Source organism: Arachis hypogaea, chromosome 3 (assembly GCF_003086295.3).
Source record: "Arachis hypogaea cultivar Tifrunner chromosome 3, arahy.Tifrunner.gnm2.J5K5, whole genome shotgun sequence".
Lineage (NCBI taxonomy): Eukaryota > Viridiplantae > Streptophyta > Magnoliopsida > Fabales > Fabaceae > Arachis > Arachis hypogaea.
In genome coordinates, this window is record NC_092038.1 from 21894264 (window position 1) to 21913222 (window position 18959).

General features: G+C 32.1%; 3 protein-coding genes across 3 annotated transcripts; 1 reads left to right on the forward strand and 2 right to left on the reverse strand.

Annotated features, from left to right (window-relative positions):
• Positions 1-1730: 1730 nt before the first annotated feature.
• Positions 1731-3200, reverse strand: LOC112789826 (ethylene-responsive transcription factor 9). The gene has a single exon (XM_025831894.3). The coding sequence runs from the start codon at positions 2802-2804 to the stop codon at positions 2046-2048; it is 759 nt and encodes a 252-aa protein (XP_025687679.1). The 5' UTR covers positions 2805-3200; the 3' UTR covers positions 1731-2045.
• Positions 3201-14693: 11493 nt separating this feature from the next.
• Positions 14694-16382, forward strand: LOC114927453 (uncharacterized). Its single transcript, XM_072229568.1, has 2 exons — positions 14694-15533; positions 15793-16382. The coding sequence occupies exons 1-2, from the start codon at positions 15369-15371 to the stop codon at positions 16237-16239; spliced, it is 612 nt and encodes a 203-aa protein (XP_072085669.1). The 5' UTR covers positions 14694-15368; the 3' UTR covers positions 16240-16382.
• Positions 16383-16867: 485 nt separating this feature from the next.
• Positions 16868-18579, reverse strand: LOC140183331 (uncharacterized). The gene is made up of 2 exons (XM_072231685.1): positions 18334-18579; positions 16868-17389 (listed from the first exon to the last, which is right to left on the reverse strand). The coding sequence occupies exons 1-2, from the start codon at positions 18577-18579 to the stop codon at positions 16868-16870; spliced, it is 768 nt and encodes a 255-aa protein (XP_072087786.1).
• Between the last annotated feature and the right edge of the window lie 380 nt (positions 18580-18959).

The following is an 18959-nucleotide window of genomic DNA, read 5'->3' on the forward strand; positions in this document are numbered from 1 at the left end:
AAAATAGAGTGGGAGGAAACAAAGGCGAATGGAAAGCGATATCTTCTCCACAGATTCCGCCGACGCACCCACCCACCTGGCCCCACCCTAAGCGGCAACCGCTGACGCCACCACTTTCAACATCACCAACATCAACATTGCTTCCTTCGCTCTACCACATTCATTTATTTAATCTTATTTCTTACTCCTAAACCCTCTCAATTTTGTTTAGTCAGAAAGAAAGAAATAAAAATAAAATAAAAAATAAAATAATAAATAATTTCTCTTAAATATATTTAGATAAAAAAAACGAAAGGAAAAACTATTATAAAAAATAATTTTATTTTTATATTATAAAATATATATAAAAAAAGAATAAGAACAATATTAAAATAATATATAATAAATATTTTACTATTTTTCCATCTAATATTAAAAAAAAAATAATAGGTCTCATCAATTTTTTTATATTATTATTTTTTTCTTCAACCAAACAAAAAAATAATTGTTTTTGTTCTAATATTTTTTTTCCTTTTTACTCATTTTCCACCCAAACAAACAAGGCCTAAATAACTCTGACGTTAAAATAAAAAACTTACGTTGTGAATTAAGTGCGCTCTTTCCATTCAACCACCAGGTTGTGCTTTTAAGAAAAAAAAAATCTTGTTAACATATATTTAAAAAATACATTTTAAAATATCTCAAAAACTATTTTATTAAAAGTTATTAAAATTTTTTTAACATTTTAATATATTAAATGTAAAATTTAAAAGTTGATATTATTATATTATTAAATATTTCATAAAAGATAAGTAGATAACTAAATCCAGAATAAAAATAGATTTGTAATTAAAAACATGAAATGTGGTATTATTAATTTGGACGGCAAAAGAGGTACACGTGCCTTCCACCGTATACATAGACACGAGACACGTAACCGTCAACACGGAGCGCTTTCTGTGGGGCCCTAATACGATACTCCAAAATCTGGTGATTTGTTCCCCACGATTTGCCGTCGGTGCACCAACACCAATACGCTACAAATGCTTAATCCATTTATTAATTAATTATTAATTGTCACTAATAACTTGATTAACTATTCACTATTGTTCACCGCATAATCATAATTATTATCCACTGGTTGGAACTTGGAAGAGTCAAGCGCACTACTATTTTGCTAGCTAATCCCCAACTGTACCAGTGTCAGCAGCTCCTGCACCACGCACACCTTTACACCTTTTTTTTATTTTTTATTTTTCCCCTCACGCGCAATTGCGCAAAGGTAAGAATTTGATTTTCAAACGGAGATCGTATCGTTTTCAGTCAGGCTTCCTTGACACACAATCATTTCTTTCGTAGTTAAGCCTTAAACACACCCTTCTCTCGTACAACTTCACACTGATTTATTTTAATTAGTATGAATAGGTTGTTGGCTTGTTGCTAAGTTTTAATTGTTACATAACTATTGGTGGTTCTTTTACTTGTTATTAATTTATCAACTTATCAATTGTCATAGTTTATAAAATTCAGCGGCCTAAACAAGTATATATCCTACAGAACTTGCATCCTGAACAATTAATTACATTAGAGTTGAAATTAATTGCACCAGTGGGGAAAAAAAAAAAACAAGCAATAGGACTTTTTCAGGAAAAAATTGAAAAATTGTCAATATATAATATGAAAAATATCAAATCATCTAATAACGAAAAAACATCTTTATGTAATTAATTAACTAAAACAACACATCATGATACAGTGGAAGAAAATTAACATTAGCCAGAATTACATATCAGATCAGAGGTTACAGAAATTTATGAGATCAAAGGGCTTTCGGATCAAGTTCCTTTAACTGAAATGAACCTACTTAAAAATAAAAAAGTAAACTAACTTATTTACATCAAAAAGATATAAGATGTGTAAACATCTTAATCTCCCTCAAAAACAATGGAAGACTAATCTTCGGAGCTAAAAACTAAAAGGGGAAAAAAACACCTTGTGCATTTTCTTTTTCTTTCTGGGTACGGTATAAAAAATTAGAAAAAGTAAAAAAAAAAGGAAAAAAGGAGTTAAGCATCCATTGGCGGAGCTAGGTTGAGATCGAGATTGAGCTCTCTCTTGGGCTGGCAATCAACGACGGAGGAAGAATCCGAGTCACTATGTGCCGAACTTCCAAACCCGGTCCTAATCTCGTATGGACCCGGTTCGAACCGTACGGGAAAGCTTTGTCCAAAGAACTCAGCCCGACCGACGGTTGGATCTAAAAAGAAAACCGGCCGTACGGGAGCCACTACACCATCAACAACCGTACCGCCGGCGACGCCAAACGGCATGAGCTGATGATGCGGCGGCGGAAGTGGCTGCTGCAACGGAAGGAACGGAAACCGCTCAATCACCGTGACGTCGCGGCGGCGCGTGACCTCACGCTCCGGTGTTGATGACTCAACAGTGCTGCTCTGGCTAGGACTCTCGCCGGCGCTATTATTCTTGTTGATGTTGAGGTTGGCGTTTTCGTTGGGAGAGGGCGAAGAAGAAGCGAGTGGGAAGTTGGTCTTGGCTTTGGAGCCACGGAACTGTCTTGCGGCAGCGTCATAAGCCATGGCAGCTTCTTCGGCGGTGTCGAATGTTCCGAGCCAGACGCGGCTCTTCTTCCCCGGATCCCTGATCTCGGCGGCGTAACGGCCCCATGGCCTCTTACGGACGCCCCTGTAATGAAGTTCTTTATTGTTAGTGTTGTTGCCATCGTTGGTAATGACGGTGCCGTTGATCTTGTTTTTTGTGGCGGGCTTCTTCTTTTCTTTCAAAGCCATGGAAGGTGGGGTTTTCATAGTGTTAGTTACGTGCTGTGTATGCTTGTGTTTTTGCCTTTGGTGGTGTGGTTACAACGGTGTGGGAGGGATGGGGTATATATAATTACGGTGCCAGCTTATTTTTTTAAATGGTGGGAATTTTGTGATTAGTTATATTAGTCAAAGCGGGGTAATGTGGTGTATTAAATGGGTAGAGAAATATTTTAAAGTATATTTTTTTTTAATTTTTGTTGTTGATAGTGTAGTGTTGTGGAGGAGAGACGCCGCCCAAAGGAAGTGAAGGAGAAAGAGGGTTGGATAAAAGGGAAGTTACGTGGCACGCGGGAATTTCGAGACAAGCGGCGAGGAGTGGGCCTTGGTTCCGTGTGTGCCGGCTTATTTTAAACTTAAGGGCCCGCATTTTCGGCTCCAAAATTCTACGTCCATGCATCTCTCTTCTCCCCCTCTCTTTACAACGCGTGGCATTCCAAGCACTCAGCGGCCACCACCAAGAAGTTCTACTATGGTTTTTTTTCGTTTTCAATGAAATTTTGTAAAACTAGATAATCAGATACAATACCAAATAATCAGATATAAAGTATTTTTTAAATAAATTATAATTATAATAATATTTTTAGTATTTTATTAATAATAAATATAAATTAATTTTAAATTATTTTTAATATTTTTTTAGTTTATAATATATTATTTTAAATTTATTTTTTAAGATACATATTAAAAATAAAATTTAATATATTAACACATAATTATGTTTAAATATGTTTAACTATATTTAAAAAAATTATTTTTTATTAAAATTCAGTTTATTACAAAAAATACGTATATTGAACAAATATTAATAAATATTATATCCAAAATATATTCAATATGCACATTTGACAAATTAGAGAAGTGTCAATAAAAAATGGACAATCGGACTCACCAAACTACAATGTTATTGAGTTCCTAATTCAATTGATAAATTATGATTAAAATAATAAATTTAATTATAATTAAATAATCATATAAATTTTTATTTTTTAATTTTCATGATAAATATTTTTTTAGTTTTCACTTTTTATTAAATTAACCGTAGTTTTTAAATTTTAATAATTTATCACTTAATTGATATTTATTATATTTTTCAAGTGTTTACAAAAAATAAAATAAAAATAATAATCATAAAAATAAAAATATATTATAATTAATAAAAATATTTTTATTTTTAAATTTATAAATAGAATTTAATGTTATTTATATAATACATTTCATAGAAAAAAACATCTTGTAAGTAAATAATAATTTAGCCTAATTTGGATGAATTTGACTAAAATAATTTATCCAACTTTGACTAATTTTTATCGATTTTGAGTAAATTTAATCGAATTAATTGTTTAATCGGTTTAAATGATAATCAAACTCGATTTAGTAATTAGAATTGGATTTGATAACTATAGATTCAATAGTATTTTTTGTTATGTTAAATATAAATGCCCCTTCTTCTAATCAAATCATTTTGGATGGTCCAAAAATTTAATAATAGATGGTGCAAAAGCTTTAAAATTAAATTGTATATTTATGAAGCTATAAGAAGAGAATATTTTTACTCATATAAATAGAGATAGTATACTATGTGAATTACACATACAAATAATAAAAATATTCTCCTCTTTTTTTATACACTACTAATAATTTCTTTCTCTTTTTATTACTGCATATAAATATATATAAATCATATTTATTGAGTTAATTATATTAATATTAGAGTCTTTCATTTACATATCTTTATTTTATATTTAGTACATCTTTATTAATTATTTTTACAACATGTTATTAACACGAGACTCTGATAAAATTTTAGGAAGATTCAGGTAACAAATTTTCGTTATGTTGAAACTCTCTTATCTTGAATTTAATGCTCTTGATATAGCTGGAAACAATTATTTATCATGAATACTAGATGCTGAAATTCATCTTAATTTAATGAATTTTTGAGATACCATTAAGGTAGAAACTAATACATTCCAGAACGATAAAGTCAAAACCATTATCTTTCTTCGTCGACATCTTGACGAAGGATTGAAAAATGAACATCTTATACTAAAAGATCCTACAGATCTTTGGAAAAACCTTGAAAAAAGGTATAATCGTCAAAAGACAGTGATACTTCTTCAAACCCGGTATGAATAGACGCACTTGCGTCTACAAGATTTAAAATCTATAAGTGAATATAATTTAGCAATGTTTTGAATCACCTCACGAATGAAATTATGTGGGAAAAAGATAACTAATATTAGTATGTTAGAGAAAACTTTCTCGACTTTTCATGCCTCGAATGTGCTCCTACAGCAGCAGTATCGAGAAAAAAGATTTAAAAAATATTCTGAGTTAATTTCTTGATTTTCTGTTGCTAAACGCAGTAATGAGTTACTTTTAAAAAACTATGAAGCGCGTCCAGCTGGCGCCGCCCCATTTCTTGAAATAAATATGGCAAATCATAACCCCAGAAGAGAGAAATAACAAGGTTTTGGCAATAAGACAATTTATGTTCAGAAAAAAATCTCATCAGAAGTGGAATAAAGAAAGAAACAATGAGTATAATAAATCAACAGAAGATAAACATTTTCGTTGTGGTAGAAAGAGTCATTGGTCGCGTACCTCAAGGCACCTAGTCGATCTTTATCAAGTATCTTTGAAAAAGGACGACAAAGTAAAGGAAACGAATTTTGTTTCAACTGATGCTGAAAATTACACCAATCATTATGATGCATCTGATTTCTTTGAGGATCCTGAAGGAAATATTGGTCATTTGATCAATGATGAAATAGTTTAATATGTTAGATTGTTAAGTATTCATGTAAATAAATAATGTAAAAAAACTTCTTGTTAAGTTTTATTTTCTATGCATCTGAATTTTAAGTATGATGTATATAAATAATGTTTAATAAAATATTTACGAATTTCGAAATTACTAAATGTGTCAAGTTCTAAAATAATAATAATAAAATTTTTAGTATATGAAACTATATACAGTATATCTTAAAAAAAACAATCAAGAAAAGAATTTTACTACACATATACTTCTACTAATTTTATTATTATTTGTCTTTGAAGAAAATGGCAATGACATATATTGAAAATGTTTGTCTTGCGGATAGTGCAAGTTCGCATATTATTCTCAAAAGTATTATATATTTTACTCATCTCGTGCTATAAAAAGAATATGTTAATACTATTATTGACTCAGAAAATGTGATAGAAGGCTCTAGAAGAGCTATAACTTTGTTTCTTGGAAGAAAAAAAATTCATAATAAATAATGCACTATTATCTACTAAGTCTCTAAAAAACTTATTGAGTTTCAAAGATATTAGCAGAAATGGATATCATATTTAAACAATTAATGGAGGAAATCATGAGTACTTATGTATCAAAACTCATAATTTAAATAAAAAAGTTATATTAAAAAAGTTACCCTCACTTTCAATTGGGTTACATTAGACCAAAATTAGTGCAATTGAATCACATAGCATTGTAAACCAAAAGTTTACTAACCCAAATGAATTCATAACTTGGAATGATCAATTGGATCGTCCGGGAACAACTATGATATGGAGAATTATTGAAAACTCTCATGAATATTCACTAAAGAACCAAAAGATTCTTAAAATTAGTAAATTTTGTTGTGCTGCGTGTTCTCAAGGAAAGTTATTTTTAAGGCTATCACCAGTAAAAATTGGATTTGAGTCCCCTAAATTCTTAGAAAGGATTCAAGGCGATATATGTGGACCTATTCATCCACCATGTGGATCTTTTAGATATTTTATGGTCCTAATAGACCCATGCTCGAGATGGTCACATGTGTACTTATTGTCTTCTCGCAATGTGATGTTTGTGAGATTACTTGCTCAAATTATTTGATTAAGGCACAATTTTAAGAAAATTCAATCAGAGCAATTCGTCTTGATAATGCTAGTAAATTTACTTCCCAAATCTTTGATGCTTATTGTATGGCTAACGGAACAAGCGTTGAACATCCAATAGCTCATATTCACACACAAAATAGGTTGGCAGATTCACTCATTAAACGCCTCCAATTAATTGCTAGACATTTACTTATGAGAACAAATCTCTCAACTTCGCCTTGGGGGGCATGCTATTTTACATGCCGTAGCACTTATTCGCGTGAGGTCAACAAGTTACCATCAGTTCTCTCCTATGCAATTAGTCATTGACCAGCAACCAAATATTTCCCATTTAAGGATATTCGGGTGTGTGATATATGTTTCCATTGCACCACCTTCTCGCACCAAAATTGAACCCCAAAGAAAATTGGGAATATATGTTGGATATGATTCTCCCTCTATAGTGAGATATCTTGAGATACAAATTGGAGATGTATTTAAAGCTCGATTTGCGGATTGTCATTTTGATGAATCAAAATTTCGAACATTAGGAAAAGAGAATAAGCTTCCTGAAAAGGAACTTAATTGGAATGCATAATCCCTAATGCATTTAGATCCTCGATCAAGACAATGTGAACTAGAATTTCAAAAAATTATACATTTACAAATAATAGCAAATGAATTGTCTGATGCATCTTCTAATACAAAGAGGATAATCAAATCTTATATACCAGTTGAAAATGCCCCAATTCGAATTGATGTTCCAGCTGAAAAGCGACCAATGAAACAAATTCACGCCAGAAGTATGGTAGACTTATCTGTTCCAAAGACAAAAATCCTCGAAAAAGAAAAGAGAAAAATATTACTCCTATTGAAAAAGATAAAGACATAGTAAAGATACCTGCAATTGTTCGAAATTCTGATATAGTTTTGACACCATAAGATGTTCAGGTACCTGAAAATTGTGAAAATGATGAGATCTCGATAAATTATGCCTTTACAGGAGAAAAATGGGACCAAAATATGAAAATTGTCAATAAAATATTTGCATATAATGTGGCATTAAATATCATGCATAAAAGTAAGGATTTTAAGCCAAGAATAATCGAAGAATGTCGACAAAGAAATGATTGGCTAAAATGGGAAGAAGTTATGAAGGTTGAGTTAGAGTCACTTACAAAACGTGAAGTCTTTGGACTTGTAGTTTGTACACCAGAAGATGTAAAACCTGTTGGATACAAATGTGTATTTGTGAGAAAACGAAATGAGAAAAATGAAGTTGTACGCTACAAGGCTCAACATTTTTGCTCAAGGTTTTTCACAAAGGCCCGGTATAGATTATGAAGAAACATATTCCCCTGTAGTGGATGTAATAACATTGCGTTATTTGCTCAGTTTATCTACATACCATAAACTACATATGTATTTGATGGATGTGGTAACAGCCTATTTATACAGATCATTAGATCGTGATATCTATATGAAGTCTCTGAAGACTAAAGATGTCTAAACCTTCCAATGAATATTCATAGGGATTATACTCAGTTAAATTGCAAAAATTTTATATGGTCTAAAACAATCTGGAAGAATGTGGTATAATCGTCTTACTGAGTATCTAACCAAATACGGATTCAAGAATGATGACATCTGTCTTTGTATTTTTATAAAGAAATCTGCATCTAGATTCATCATAATTGCTATATACGTTGATGATTTAAATATCATTGGAACCCCTGAAGAGATTCTTACAATTATAAAAGCTCTAAGGTAGCGTTTGGTGGAGAGACAAAAATAGAAAGACTGAGACTGAGAGACAAAGACTAAGAGATAGAGATTGAAATAAATATCAGTATTCTATTTGGTGCAAAATGGAAGATAGAAATTGAAACAAGAATGAAACTCTAATTTAATTTGGACAAAGGATAAAATTGGAATTAATTAATTGAAATAAGGGTATTTTAGGTATTATTAAAATTTCAGTCTCCATCTCTAAAAATTTTAATCTCTTGTGTCCCTACTTTTTTGAGGTACTGAAATACTGAAATTTTGGAGACAAAGACAGAAAATTTAGTACCAGTCTCTGAACCAACAAACATGATATTGAGTCTCAGTACCTCAAAACAAATACTATCTAAAAAAAGAGTTTCAGATAAAAGAACTTGAAAAGATTAAATTTTGTCTCGACCTGCAAATCAGATCGAGCATACAAAAAAATAAAATCTTTATTTATCAAATAACATACACAGAAAATATCATGAAGAGATTATATACGGATAAGTCACATCTATTAAGTACCCCAATGATCGTATGGTCTTTGGATGTGAAAAAGAACCAATTTCGTCCTAAAGAAGAAAATGAAGATATCTTTGGTCTTGAAATACCATATCTTAGTGCTATTGGAGTACTAATGTATCTTGCTACTAATACATGATCCGATATATCATTTGTTGTGAATTTACTAGCAAGGTACAGGTCCTCTCCAATGAGAAGACATTGGAATGGAATCAAACAAATCTTTAGATATTTTCATAGAACAGTTGATATGGGATTGTTTTATCCATATAAATTCAAGTCCAACTAGTTGGCTATGCAGATGCAGGATACTTATCTGACACACACAAAGGGAGATCTCAAATAGGATATTTGTTCACATATGGTGGTACAACTATATCATGGAGGTCTACGAAACAGACGATTGCAGCAACATCCTTTAATCATACTGAAATATTAGCGATATATGAAACTAGTCGCGAGTGTTTTTGCCTCAAAAGTTTGATCCAATATATTCTATCAACACGTAGATTGATTAATCATAAGATAATTCCAACTGTGCTAAGATAATACAACATGCACTACTCAACTTAAAGGTGCATACATCAAAGGAGATAAAATAAAACATATTTCTTTCAAATTCTTCTTCAGTCATGACCTTCAAAATCAAAGAATAATTAATATCCAATAGATCCGCTCGAGCGATAATTTGACAGATTTATTTATAAAGTTACTCCCAAAATCCTCCTTTATAAGATTGGTACATCATAATAGAATACGCCGATTTTAATATATTAAATAATGTTGACAAGAGGGGGGAGACTATACTCCTTTTTCCTTGGTCAGATTTTTTTCTTATTGAATTTTTCTTGACAAGGTTTTTAATGAGGCAGTCCCTATCACAAATGATATTATACCTTTTTCTTTCACTCAAGTTTTTTTTCATTAGATTTTACTTTAGTTAGGTTTTAACGAGGCATAATCCTAAATGGACATTCAAGATCGAGTGTTATGATAAATATGAATGTCCATCCTTCCAATCAAACTATTTTGGGTGGTGCAAAAACTTAACTGTGGACGATGCAAAAATTCTAAAATTGGACTGCACATTTATGAAAATATGAAAAGATAATATTTTTACATGTGTAAATAAAAATAATATGGCATGTGAATTACATACAAAAATAATAATAAAAATATTTTTCTCTCTTTATACATTACTAATAGTTTCTCTCTATCTCTCTTCTTTGTACTGCATATAAATATACAAATCACATTTATTGAATTAATTATATTAATACTAAAATCTTCTACTTATACATTTTTATTTTATATTTAGTATATTTTCTTTATTTATTTTTATAATATTCTTGATAAAAAGACACTAAAAATCTCAAAAAATATTTTTGAACTACTACCTCTTCTATCAGAGTATTTTTTGAATTTGTTATATAAAAATATTTTTAAAATAATTTTAAATACAACAAAATATTAAAAATAATTTTAATAAGTAATAAATAATTTTTATATTTAATAAATTATTTATGTATTTGATTCAATATTTTATAAAAATATTTGAATAATTATTTATAAAGGGTATAAAATTCAAAAATATTTTTGGGTAAAAAAAAAGTATATATTTTTTATTTTATACAAAAAGAATATAGCACAAAAAAGACCATGTATTATCAAATTGTTGAAAAAGATACCTGCTAAATTTGTTAAAGAAAAAAATATTTTTAAATATTTTAAAATACGAAAAAAAATACTCAATGGTTAAAACTATATTCTTAAAAAATACTTTAAATAACAAATTTTATTAGTATTTTAAAGGTATGATTAGATAAATTAAATATTTTAAAATTTAAAACTTTTATATCATACATGAATACTTTTGTAATTTTTTAATAAATGCCCAAAAGACTTTTTAAAAATAAAAAATTATAGAAATTAAATTTTTTTCATGCCTTCTCTAAATAATTATCTAAATATTCTCACAAATTTTTGAATTAAATATTATAAGAATTTTTCAAATACAAAAGTTATTTACTTCTTATCAAAAATATTTTTTTATTATTTTTAATATATTTTGAAATATTGTTCAAGATATTTTTGTTATTAAAAAAATTAAAGGATAGTTTTGTCAGAAAATTAATAATTGGAGAGAATTTTTGGTAATTTAGCCGTAAAAGTATTTTTGGTTATTTATAAAAAAAATCATTTAGTATAAAATTTTTTAATTTCAAAGATAAAAACATCTCATTAAGATATTGGACACCGATGATACGCTAGTATATTTCGTGCAATAATGATTTTATAAATAAATATTTTCTTTGCCCAAAAATATTAAATGATATTTTCTCAAATAAATTAATTAAATTCATCAAATGTCCAAAACAAATAAAGAAATGAGATTAATTTACATAAAATACAATCACAAACACTAACAACGCCTCAGCGCTTAGCGTTATATCATTATATATGTGACCTACTAAATTTTAGCCATTGAATTGATCCCACATACAAAACATGTCTTAACTCATAGTTAGACATGTCTTAACATGTCTTAATTCTGTGATAAACATTTTATTCGATCTAAACACAAATTTTATTTTGGATATAATCTGAATTGGATAATTTTTTTAATTTAAATCGATTCAATTTTAAATAGTTTGAATTAAATTAAATTTATAATTTTATAATTATTTTTTTTATAATAATTTACGTGATCATTATAAAAAGTAACTACTTTTATTAATGTATCATTATATAATTCGATATACTAATATAAAATTATTTTATACTTGTATAAATTAAACTTTTAAGTATTATTTCGTTGAAGCAAAAACATAAAATAAAAAATATAAATAAAAAATATTTTTCTTTATCTGAATATACAAAAATAAAAAAAATTTTGTAGGCCGCATAAAAGATTTTTTTTATTAAAAAATAAAAAATATATTATCTTTATGTATTTTTAATATTATCTGTAATTATATTATTATTAATAATTATTAAGATAAGCTTAGTTTTAATATTACAGTGATTTATATTTAAAGATTATATGTATTAAATGAATAATTTAAATTAAATATATAAAATTATAATATTTTATAATAAAAATAAATTTATTATTTTATATATAATACAAATTTTAATTTATATATATGAAAGATAAAGATATTAACATCATTTTATTTTATTATAATTTTTTTATTCAAACAAAATAAATATTTTATCTATTTTTCTTTCATTTAAATAATACATAAAAAATCTACTCTTTTTTATTTTTTTTTCTCTCAATTTTTTTTTAATCATCTATCTAAAGAAAGTGTCAGATAAATTTAATACCAAAAACAACGTGTTGTTATAGCACGCGCTTTGGGTTGAAATGTGAAAGTTGAAAGTAAGAGGAAATAATAACGGGATAAGAATAGCCAAGTCTAAATTTGCAACAAGTGTCAGTATTGATGGGTATAATACAAGGCCGTCTCTCTGTGTCACTCTCACTCTCTCTCATTATGTCATACACATAAACACACTCTCACTCTAGAAACACTTTGAATTGAATGGTTCTTTGAGACAGTTGGTGAATGGGGAGTGAACCTGACCACTGCCCAACCTCTCCACGCGTCACTTTCTCCTTCTTCACGCGTCCTTTCTTAAACAAAACACGACCCTCTCTCTCACACACACACGTCACTGTCATCGTTCTCGTTTCGGTGCCATCATCCAAATCGCGTTCTTGTCCCTCTCAACTCTCTTTATCCCTCACTTGTTTGTTTGGTTAAATTACCAAACACTTTCTCTTGTGTGGTTGTGTGCGGTGACTCGCTTCCCCGCTGGATTGGATTTTCGCTGCCACCTTCTCTCCCATGTCGCGTGCATCATCAGCGCGTGCCGTCTTGGTTTCTTATAGGTAGGATGTGGGAGATGTAATAAAACGCACGTATATAGCGCGTGGCACGTGACGATCTGCCAAAAGCTACTAAGCTAGTAGTTGAAATTTGTATCCTTTACTTAAATTAAATTATTGCTTCACCTTTTATTTTTTCTTTTTTGACGTTTGTTGAGTGAAAGTGAATCAATTACTTTAATTAAATTTTTATATTAGTATAAAAAATTTGTAGAAATAATTAATTATATATTATCAACAAAATTTTTAATTATTGTTTATATTATTTAAAAAACTATTTAAACACATGAATTTAAATAGAAAATTATATTAATTATTTATACAATTCTTTAAAATTAAAATTTGATTATATTAATATTTACTTTTCAAAAAATTAATATTAATATTACTAAATTTATTTCGCATGATGGAGTAGATTATGGTTTTCTATCACCGACTTATTCAACGTAGGTCCTAGGATACAGTATAGATAAGTTGATGACTTCATTAAGGATTTAACTAATATATCTTAACATTATAATGAGTAAAAGATTTAGCGGAATGATGTTTATTGTTTATATATACATAATACATGTATCAAAAACTTAAATCTTATAAATTTCATATAATATTTTTTCAATTGATAACTTTAATATATGTTCCTCTGTGAAAGTGAATTCTGAAGTATAGCTCATTCTGTCGGCATTTGAACTAACTTTTTTTTGGAGCGAACTGAATAGGACGTCGTTTTTTTGTGGAAAGGCGGCATTGGGTACCTGCAAATGGATTCCAACGCTAAAGTAAGTGTGAGTGTGAGAGAATTCAGAATAAGACTGAAGTGGATTTCGTATCTTTGAATTAGCTACGTACTAGTATATATATCTGATTGTTTGTTGTGTGTTCCGTTATTCGTATCAAATTTGTTATTAGTTTGACGGACTCCATGCTGATTGTTATCCGAGTTTATTGGGATAGTGGTAATTTGAGTGCAGCGGTTATTTTAGAGAAGTTATCTCTGCCAGCTATACTAAGTTCTGAGATTGTTGTTGTTGTGGGTCAAAGTTTGGGTAACGGATCATAACCCCCAAACTTGACCTGTTTTTCAAGGCCGAGCTATAACAGGTCAAGCTTATTTATAGCTCGGGACTGAGTATAATGGCAGCCCCCAAGGTCAACTTGTTTGCTTGCCGGGGGGGGGGGGGGGTTTGAAAATTTTATCAAGGTTGAAATTTTAAGCAGTAAATTAATTATATAGGAGAGAGATTTTCGGGAAACGTATGTTATAATTGTGTATTGAGAATGGGAATGGTTAGAGATCAGAGTCGTTGATATTAGAATTGGTAATCACAATCGACGATTGAATTTTGGTTGGGGGTTTTGATTTTTTACCTGGAGATGTGGCTTAGTGGGCTGGTAAATTTTCTGGACTCTTGGCTTACCGTTTTTGGTCTACGTCTTCTCTGCGTTATTTTTGGAATGAGCGAAAAAGGTTAGTGACTGTTGCTTTTCGTTTTCGTTTCTCTTCTCGTAGTTCTGCTGTGAATTTGCTGATGGATAAAGGGAAGGGTGTAGTGATTGATAATAGGGTTAAGGGTAAGAGAAAGAAGGAACTGGTCGAAACTGCTGATAAGATTGTAGAAGAGATTTTTGTTTGGGATCCTGTGAATCCATACGGGTGGGTTGCTGAGTCGGTGAAGGGTTGGGTTTCGAGTTTTGATGATGAGCTTAGCGCGTCTCAGTTGGGTTCGCCGTCGTCTTGGGTTAGGGAGGGTGGTGAAATAAACCTTAAGTTTATACCATGCAATGCTGATGATCGGATTTTTCATCGGGGTGAAGGTTTTGCATATTTTTATATGTACATTGCTGTGTTGTAGAGTTAGGGGTTAGGTTTTCGTTTTCTGAGTTTGAATGTGGAGTTTTGATGCAATTGAAATGTGCTCCATCGCAATTGCATCCAAACTCGTGGGCATTTGTTAAGACTTTTGAAATTTTGATGGATGTGTTGGAAATGGAACCGTCTTTGGAAGTATTTTTTGCTCTGTTTCAATGCAAAGGTGTGAAGAGGGGGTGATGGCTCAATCTTGCTAGTACTCCTGAACGGGCTATGTTCAGCCTTTATCGTTCTTCGTTCAAAAGTTTTAAATCCATGTTTTTGAAAGTTGGTGTAGTTGAGAGTGATTTTTTGTGGTATGTTGATTATTGTCTGTTAGAAAAATTCCCCTTGTTCTAGGTTCTGAGGCCTAGGCAAATTCTAAGGATGGATCTGATGGAGTATAAAAATGAAATGGTTGTTGGATTTTTAGTAAATCATTTATCGTCTTCTTCTCTACTTTCTGTTGTGGATATGCTTGATCTTGAGTCTGATAAAGATGCTTTGTCTGAGTATATAGGTAAATAATTGTTGGTCTTTTCTCGTTTGTTTTGATATTTTGTTGTTTCATGATTTTTTAGTGTCTTGTATTTTTGCAGTGGAAAAAGCTCCTAAGGTGACCTCTACTAGCTTGAGTGCATTCTTTCGGTTGAAGAATGTTGAGATGCAAGGCTCGAGTAGTCAGGTTGCTGCTGAGGTCGGGGCCGAAGTGAACCAGGGTTCCCCGATGAAGAAGATTAGCTATAAGAGGAAGAAGGTGGAAAGGAAAGAGAAAGAAACTGAAGCAGCCGAGGATATCCTCGGTGAGAAAAGTGTTGATTTGGAACAGGTGAGAAGATTTACTGATAATCAGAGGGCTTTGCATGGTTATAGGGGGAGTGAGAAATTGACGTCTGTTTGGGGGGAGCATTTCCCCTATTCTGCTATTGCTGATGAGCATGCTCAAAATCCCTCTGATGTGAAAATTGTCCATGATGTTGGTGATGTTGGCGTAGCTCAGTTTTTGTAGGTATTGTTAGGTATTGTTGTGTTTTAGTTTCTTTTTGGTTGCTAGTTTGTTTGAATGACATTGTCTGTGTTAAATTCAGGTGTTGGGAATACGTCTGATGTGTATTGGTCGGTCCCAGAAGCTTAAACATGCTCGGGACTCCTTTGATAAAGCTTCCATGGCTCAACTGATGCAAGAGAATGTGGAAAAGTCGAGCAAGCTTCGTGATGCTCTTGACTTGGTTAACACACTGCAAGAGAAGTTGACGACTTGTGAGAAGGCTAAGAAAGAATTGAAGGAGAAGAACGTAGCTTTGGAAGCGAGACTGGTGGTTCTTGGAGTGAAAAAGAAACAGGCTGAAACTGAGAAAGAGGATCATGGCTTGGAGATGTTCTCGGCTGGATTTGAGAGGGTTGTCGAGCAGGGCAAGTTTCTTGCTCCTGCTGCTGATCTTTTGAAAATGGATCCTTGTAAGGTTGTTATTGGGGATGAATTGGTTGAGGACGAGGATGGTGTTGAGGGTGAGAGGGAGAACCCTGATGTTTAAGTTTGTAATAGATAGTTTTTAAACTTGTTTAACTTATGTTCGTTCAACTGTTTGTGGTGAGTTTTTGGCATTTAGCCGAATATGGTGATATTGAGGATTTGATTTTGCTATTTCATGTTTGTGTTGTTTGGAAGATGTTTGTATATGTGTTTTCGTTTGCTTGTGAGAATTGAATGATTGGGAGTTGAAGTATAGTTGTGAGAGTTTCATTGTTTGTCTGTGTTTTGTACCTCGTTTGTGTTTTGGTTTTGTGCGTGGAAAAATTTCTGTGCGAGGTATATGTCATTAGCGTTGTTTTGACTTGTTGTCATTTGGATGCGTTCATTCTGAACTACACATTTGTGATCGACAAAGTTTTATAGTGTTAGAATTGGGTTTGTAGGGGATTCGTTTAGTCGCACTTCATTGATATTCTTGAATGTATCCCGTAGTTAGTATTGTTTGTTTTGAAGCTTGTTGGCGCAATTTGAATACTAGGTACGACATAGCTAGTTGTGTTTTATTGTGGTAGAATGAATTGGGAAGATGTGGGGTGGTGTGTCTCATTAAAACCTCTCCAGCAAAACCCTCCTTAAGGATAAAATCAGGCAGTAGAAAAAAGAGTGCATCACCATGTCCGACATATATATTAGCTAAAGTACATTTTCAGAGATGATATATTCCAAGTGTTTGGTAGAGTGGTTCCATTGAGCTTTTGTATATTGTATGCTCCTTTGCCGATAACTTGTTGGATTCGGTATTGGCCTTCCCATTTGGCGCTTAGTTTACCATGCCCATTGGGTTTTCGTACGTCTTTGACCTTTCTCAGTACGAGGTCCCCTTCTGTGAAAGTCCTCGGTTTGAGTTTCCGATTGTATTTCTGAGCTATAGCTCGCTTTGATGCTAGTTGGTGTAATGCTGATTTGTTGCGTTCTTCCTCTATGAGGTCGAGCTCGGCTTTCCTGTTTTCGATGTTGTCGCTCTCATTTTTGTTTGCTGTTCTGGTATTTCGTAGAGATACCTCGATAGGTATCACGGCATCGCTTCCATAGACTAACTTGAAGGGGGTTTCTCTTGTTGATGATTGTTCTGTTGTGTTATAACTCCACAGTACTTCAGGAATAAGCTCGGCCCATTCTCCTTTTGGGTCGTTGAGCTTCTTTCTGAGGCCCTGCAAAATTATCTTATTGGCAGCCTCGGATAAACCGTTAGTTTGTGGATGTTCAACAAAGAAAAATTGTTGGACTATTTTGAAATTTTGTAAGAAGTTTGTGAATTTTTTATCTATAAACTGTCTACCGTTGTCAGTGATAATGAATTAAGGAATACCAAAGTGGCATAATATATTTTTCCATACGAAAGAAATCATTTTTTCAGAAGTAATTTTTGCCAATGGTGTAGCCTCTATCCATTTTGTAAAGTAATCTATGGCGACAATTAAAAATTTAACCTGACCTTATGCGGGTGGAAATGGTCCTAGGATATCTAGCCCCCATTTGTTGAACGGCCAACATATCTTGGATGTATGTAACTGCTCGGCTGGGTTGTGGGTGATTGGTGCGTTGAGTTGACACTGGTCACAATGTTTAACTTATTCATGCAGTCTTGTTTCAGTGTCGGCCAGTAGTAACCTGCTCGGAGTATTTTGGCGGCTAGGCTTCGGCCGCCGATATGTGTTCCACAGACTCCTTCGTGGACTTCATCTATTGCCAGTTTAGCTTCTGCCGAGTTTAGGCATCGTAGAAGAGGTCTTGTAAATCCTCTTTTATATAGTTCGGTTCTGAGCATGGTGTAGAAGCTTGCTCTTCTTTTGAATTTCCGATGATTTTGGATGCTGTTTGGAATGATACCTGTTTTCAAGTAAGTTATGAAATGTGATCTCCAGTCGTCTTCCTGCAAGATACTCGAAATCGTTGATAGCATAACGCTGGGCTCATCTAGTGTTAGTTGAGATAATATGGGTGTTGTTGTTTGGCTTCTTGTTGTTGCTAATTTTGAAAGGATGTCTGCTCTGTCATTTTTCTCGCGAGGTATATGGGAAATATTAAATTTCTGGAAGGTACTGATGAGGTTATTGACTATTTGGTTGTACTTTTCTAATAGTGGGTCTTTTACCTGGAAGTTACCTGTTACCAGTTGTACTACCAGGAGAGAATCACATTTGACGTTTATCTGTGTGATGCCCATGGTGTGAGCGAGTCGCAGTCCTGCTATTAAAGCTTCATACTCTACTTGATTGTTACTTGCATGGAAAGTGAATTGTAGTGATTGTTCGAATTGTATTTCATGATCGCCTTCAAGGAGTATTCCTGCTCCAGAGCCTTTGCTGTTTGAGGCTCCATCAACGTATAGTGTCCACATGATATTTTTATGATCTTGTTCTTCTGTAGTAAGTTCTGCAATGAAGTCGGCCAATGCTTGTGACTTGATGGCTCCTCTGAATTGGTATTGGATGTCGTATTCTGACAATTCGATCGATCATTTGATTAGTCTCCCAGCTAGTTCCGGCTTCGTCAGTATTTGTCTTAAGGGTTGCTCTGTTCTGACCACGATGGTGTGGCTTTGGAAATAGTATCGCAGGCGCTTGGCTGTTGTGACTAGAGCTAGGGCTAGTTTTTCCAGCTTTGGGTAGCGAGTCTCGGCATTCTGGAGTGATTTGCTGACGAAGTATACCGGATGTTGTTGCTTTTCTGTTTCTGTTACCAATACAAAACTGATAGCATGTTTAGTAATAGATAAAT

Coding starts and splice junctions, on each gene's coding strand:
- LOC112789826 (XM_025831894.3), bottom strand. CDS start 2,804: ATGAAAACCCCACCTTCCATGGCTTTGAAAGAAAAGAAGAAGCCCGCC.
- LOC114927453 (XM_072229568.1), top strand. CDS start 15,369: ATGCAAGGCTCGAGTAGTCAGGTTGCTGCTGAGGTCGGGGCCGAAGTG. Junction 15,534..15,792: donor AAAGTGTTGATTTGGAACAG/GTGAGAAGATTT, acceptor TGTTAAATTCAG/GTGTTGGGAATACGTCTGAT.
- LOC140183331 (XM_072231685.1), bottom strand. CDS start 18,579: ATGTGGACACTATACGTTGATGGAGCCTCAAACAGCAAAGGCTCTGGA. Junction 17,390..18,333: donor TGGTAACAGGTAACTTCCAG/GTAAAAGACCCA, acceptor ATAATTTTGCAG/GGCCTCAGAAAGAAGCTCAA.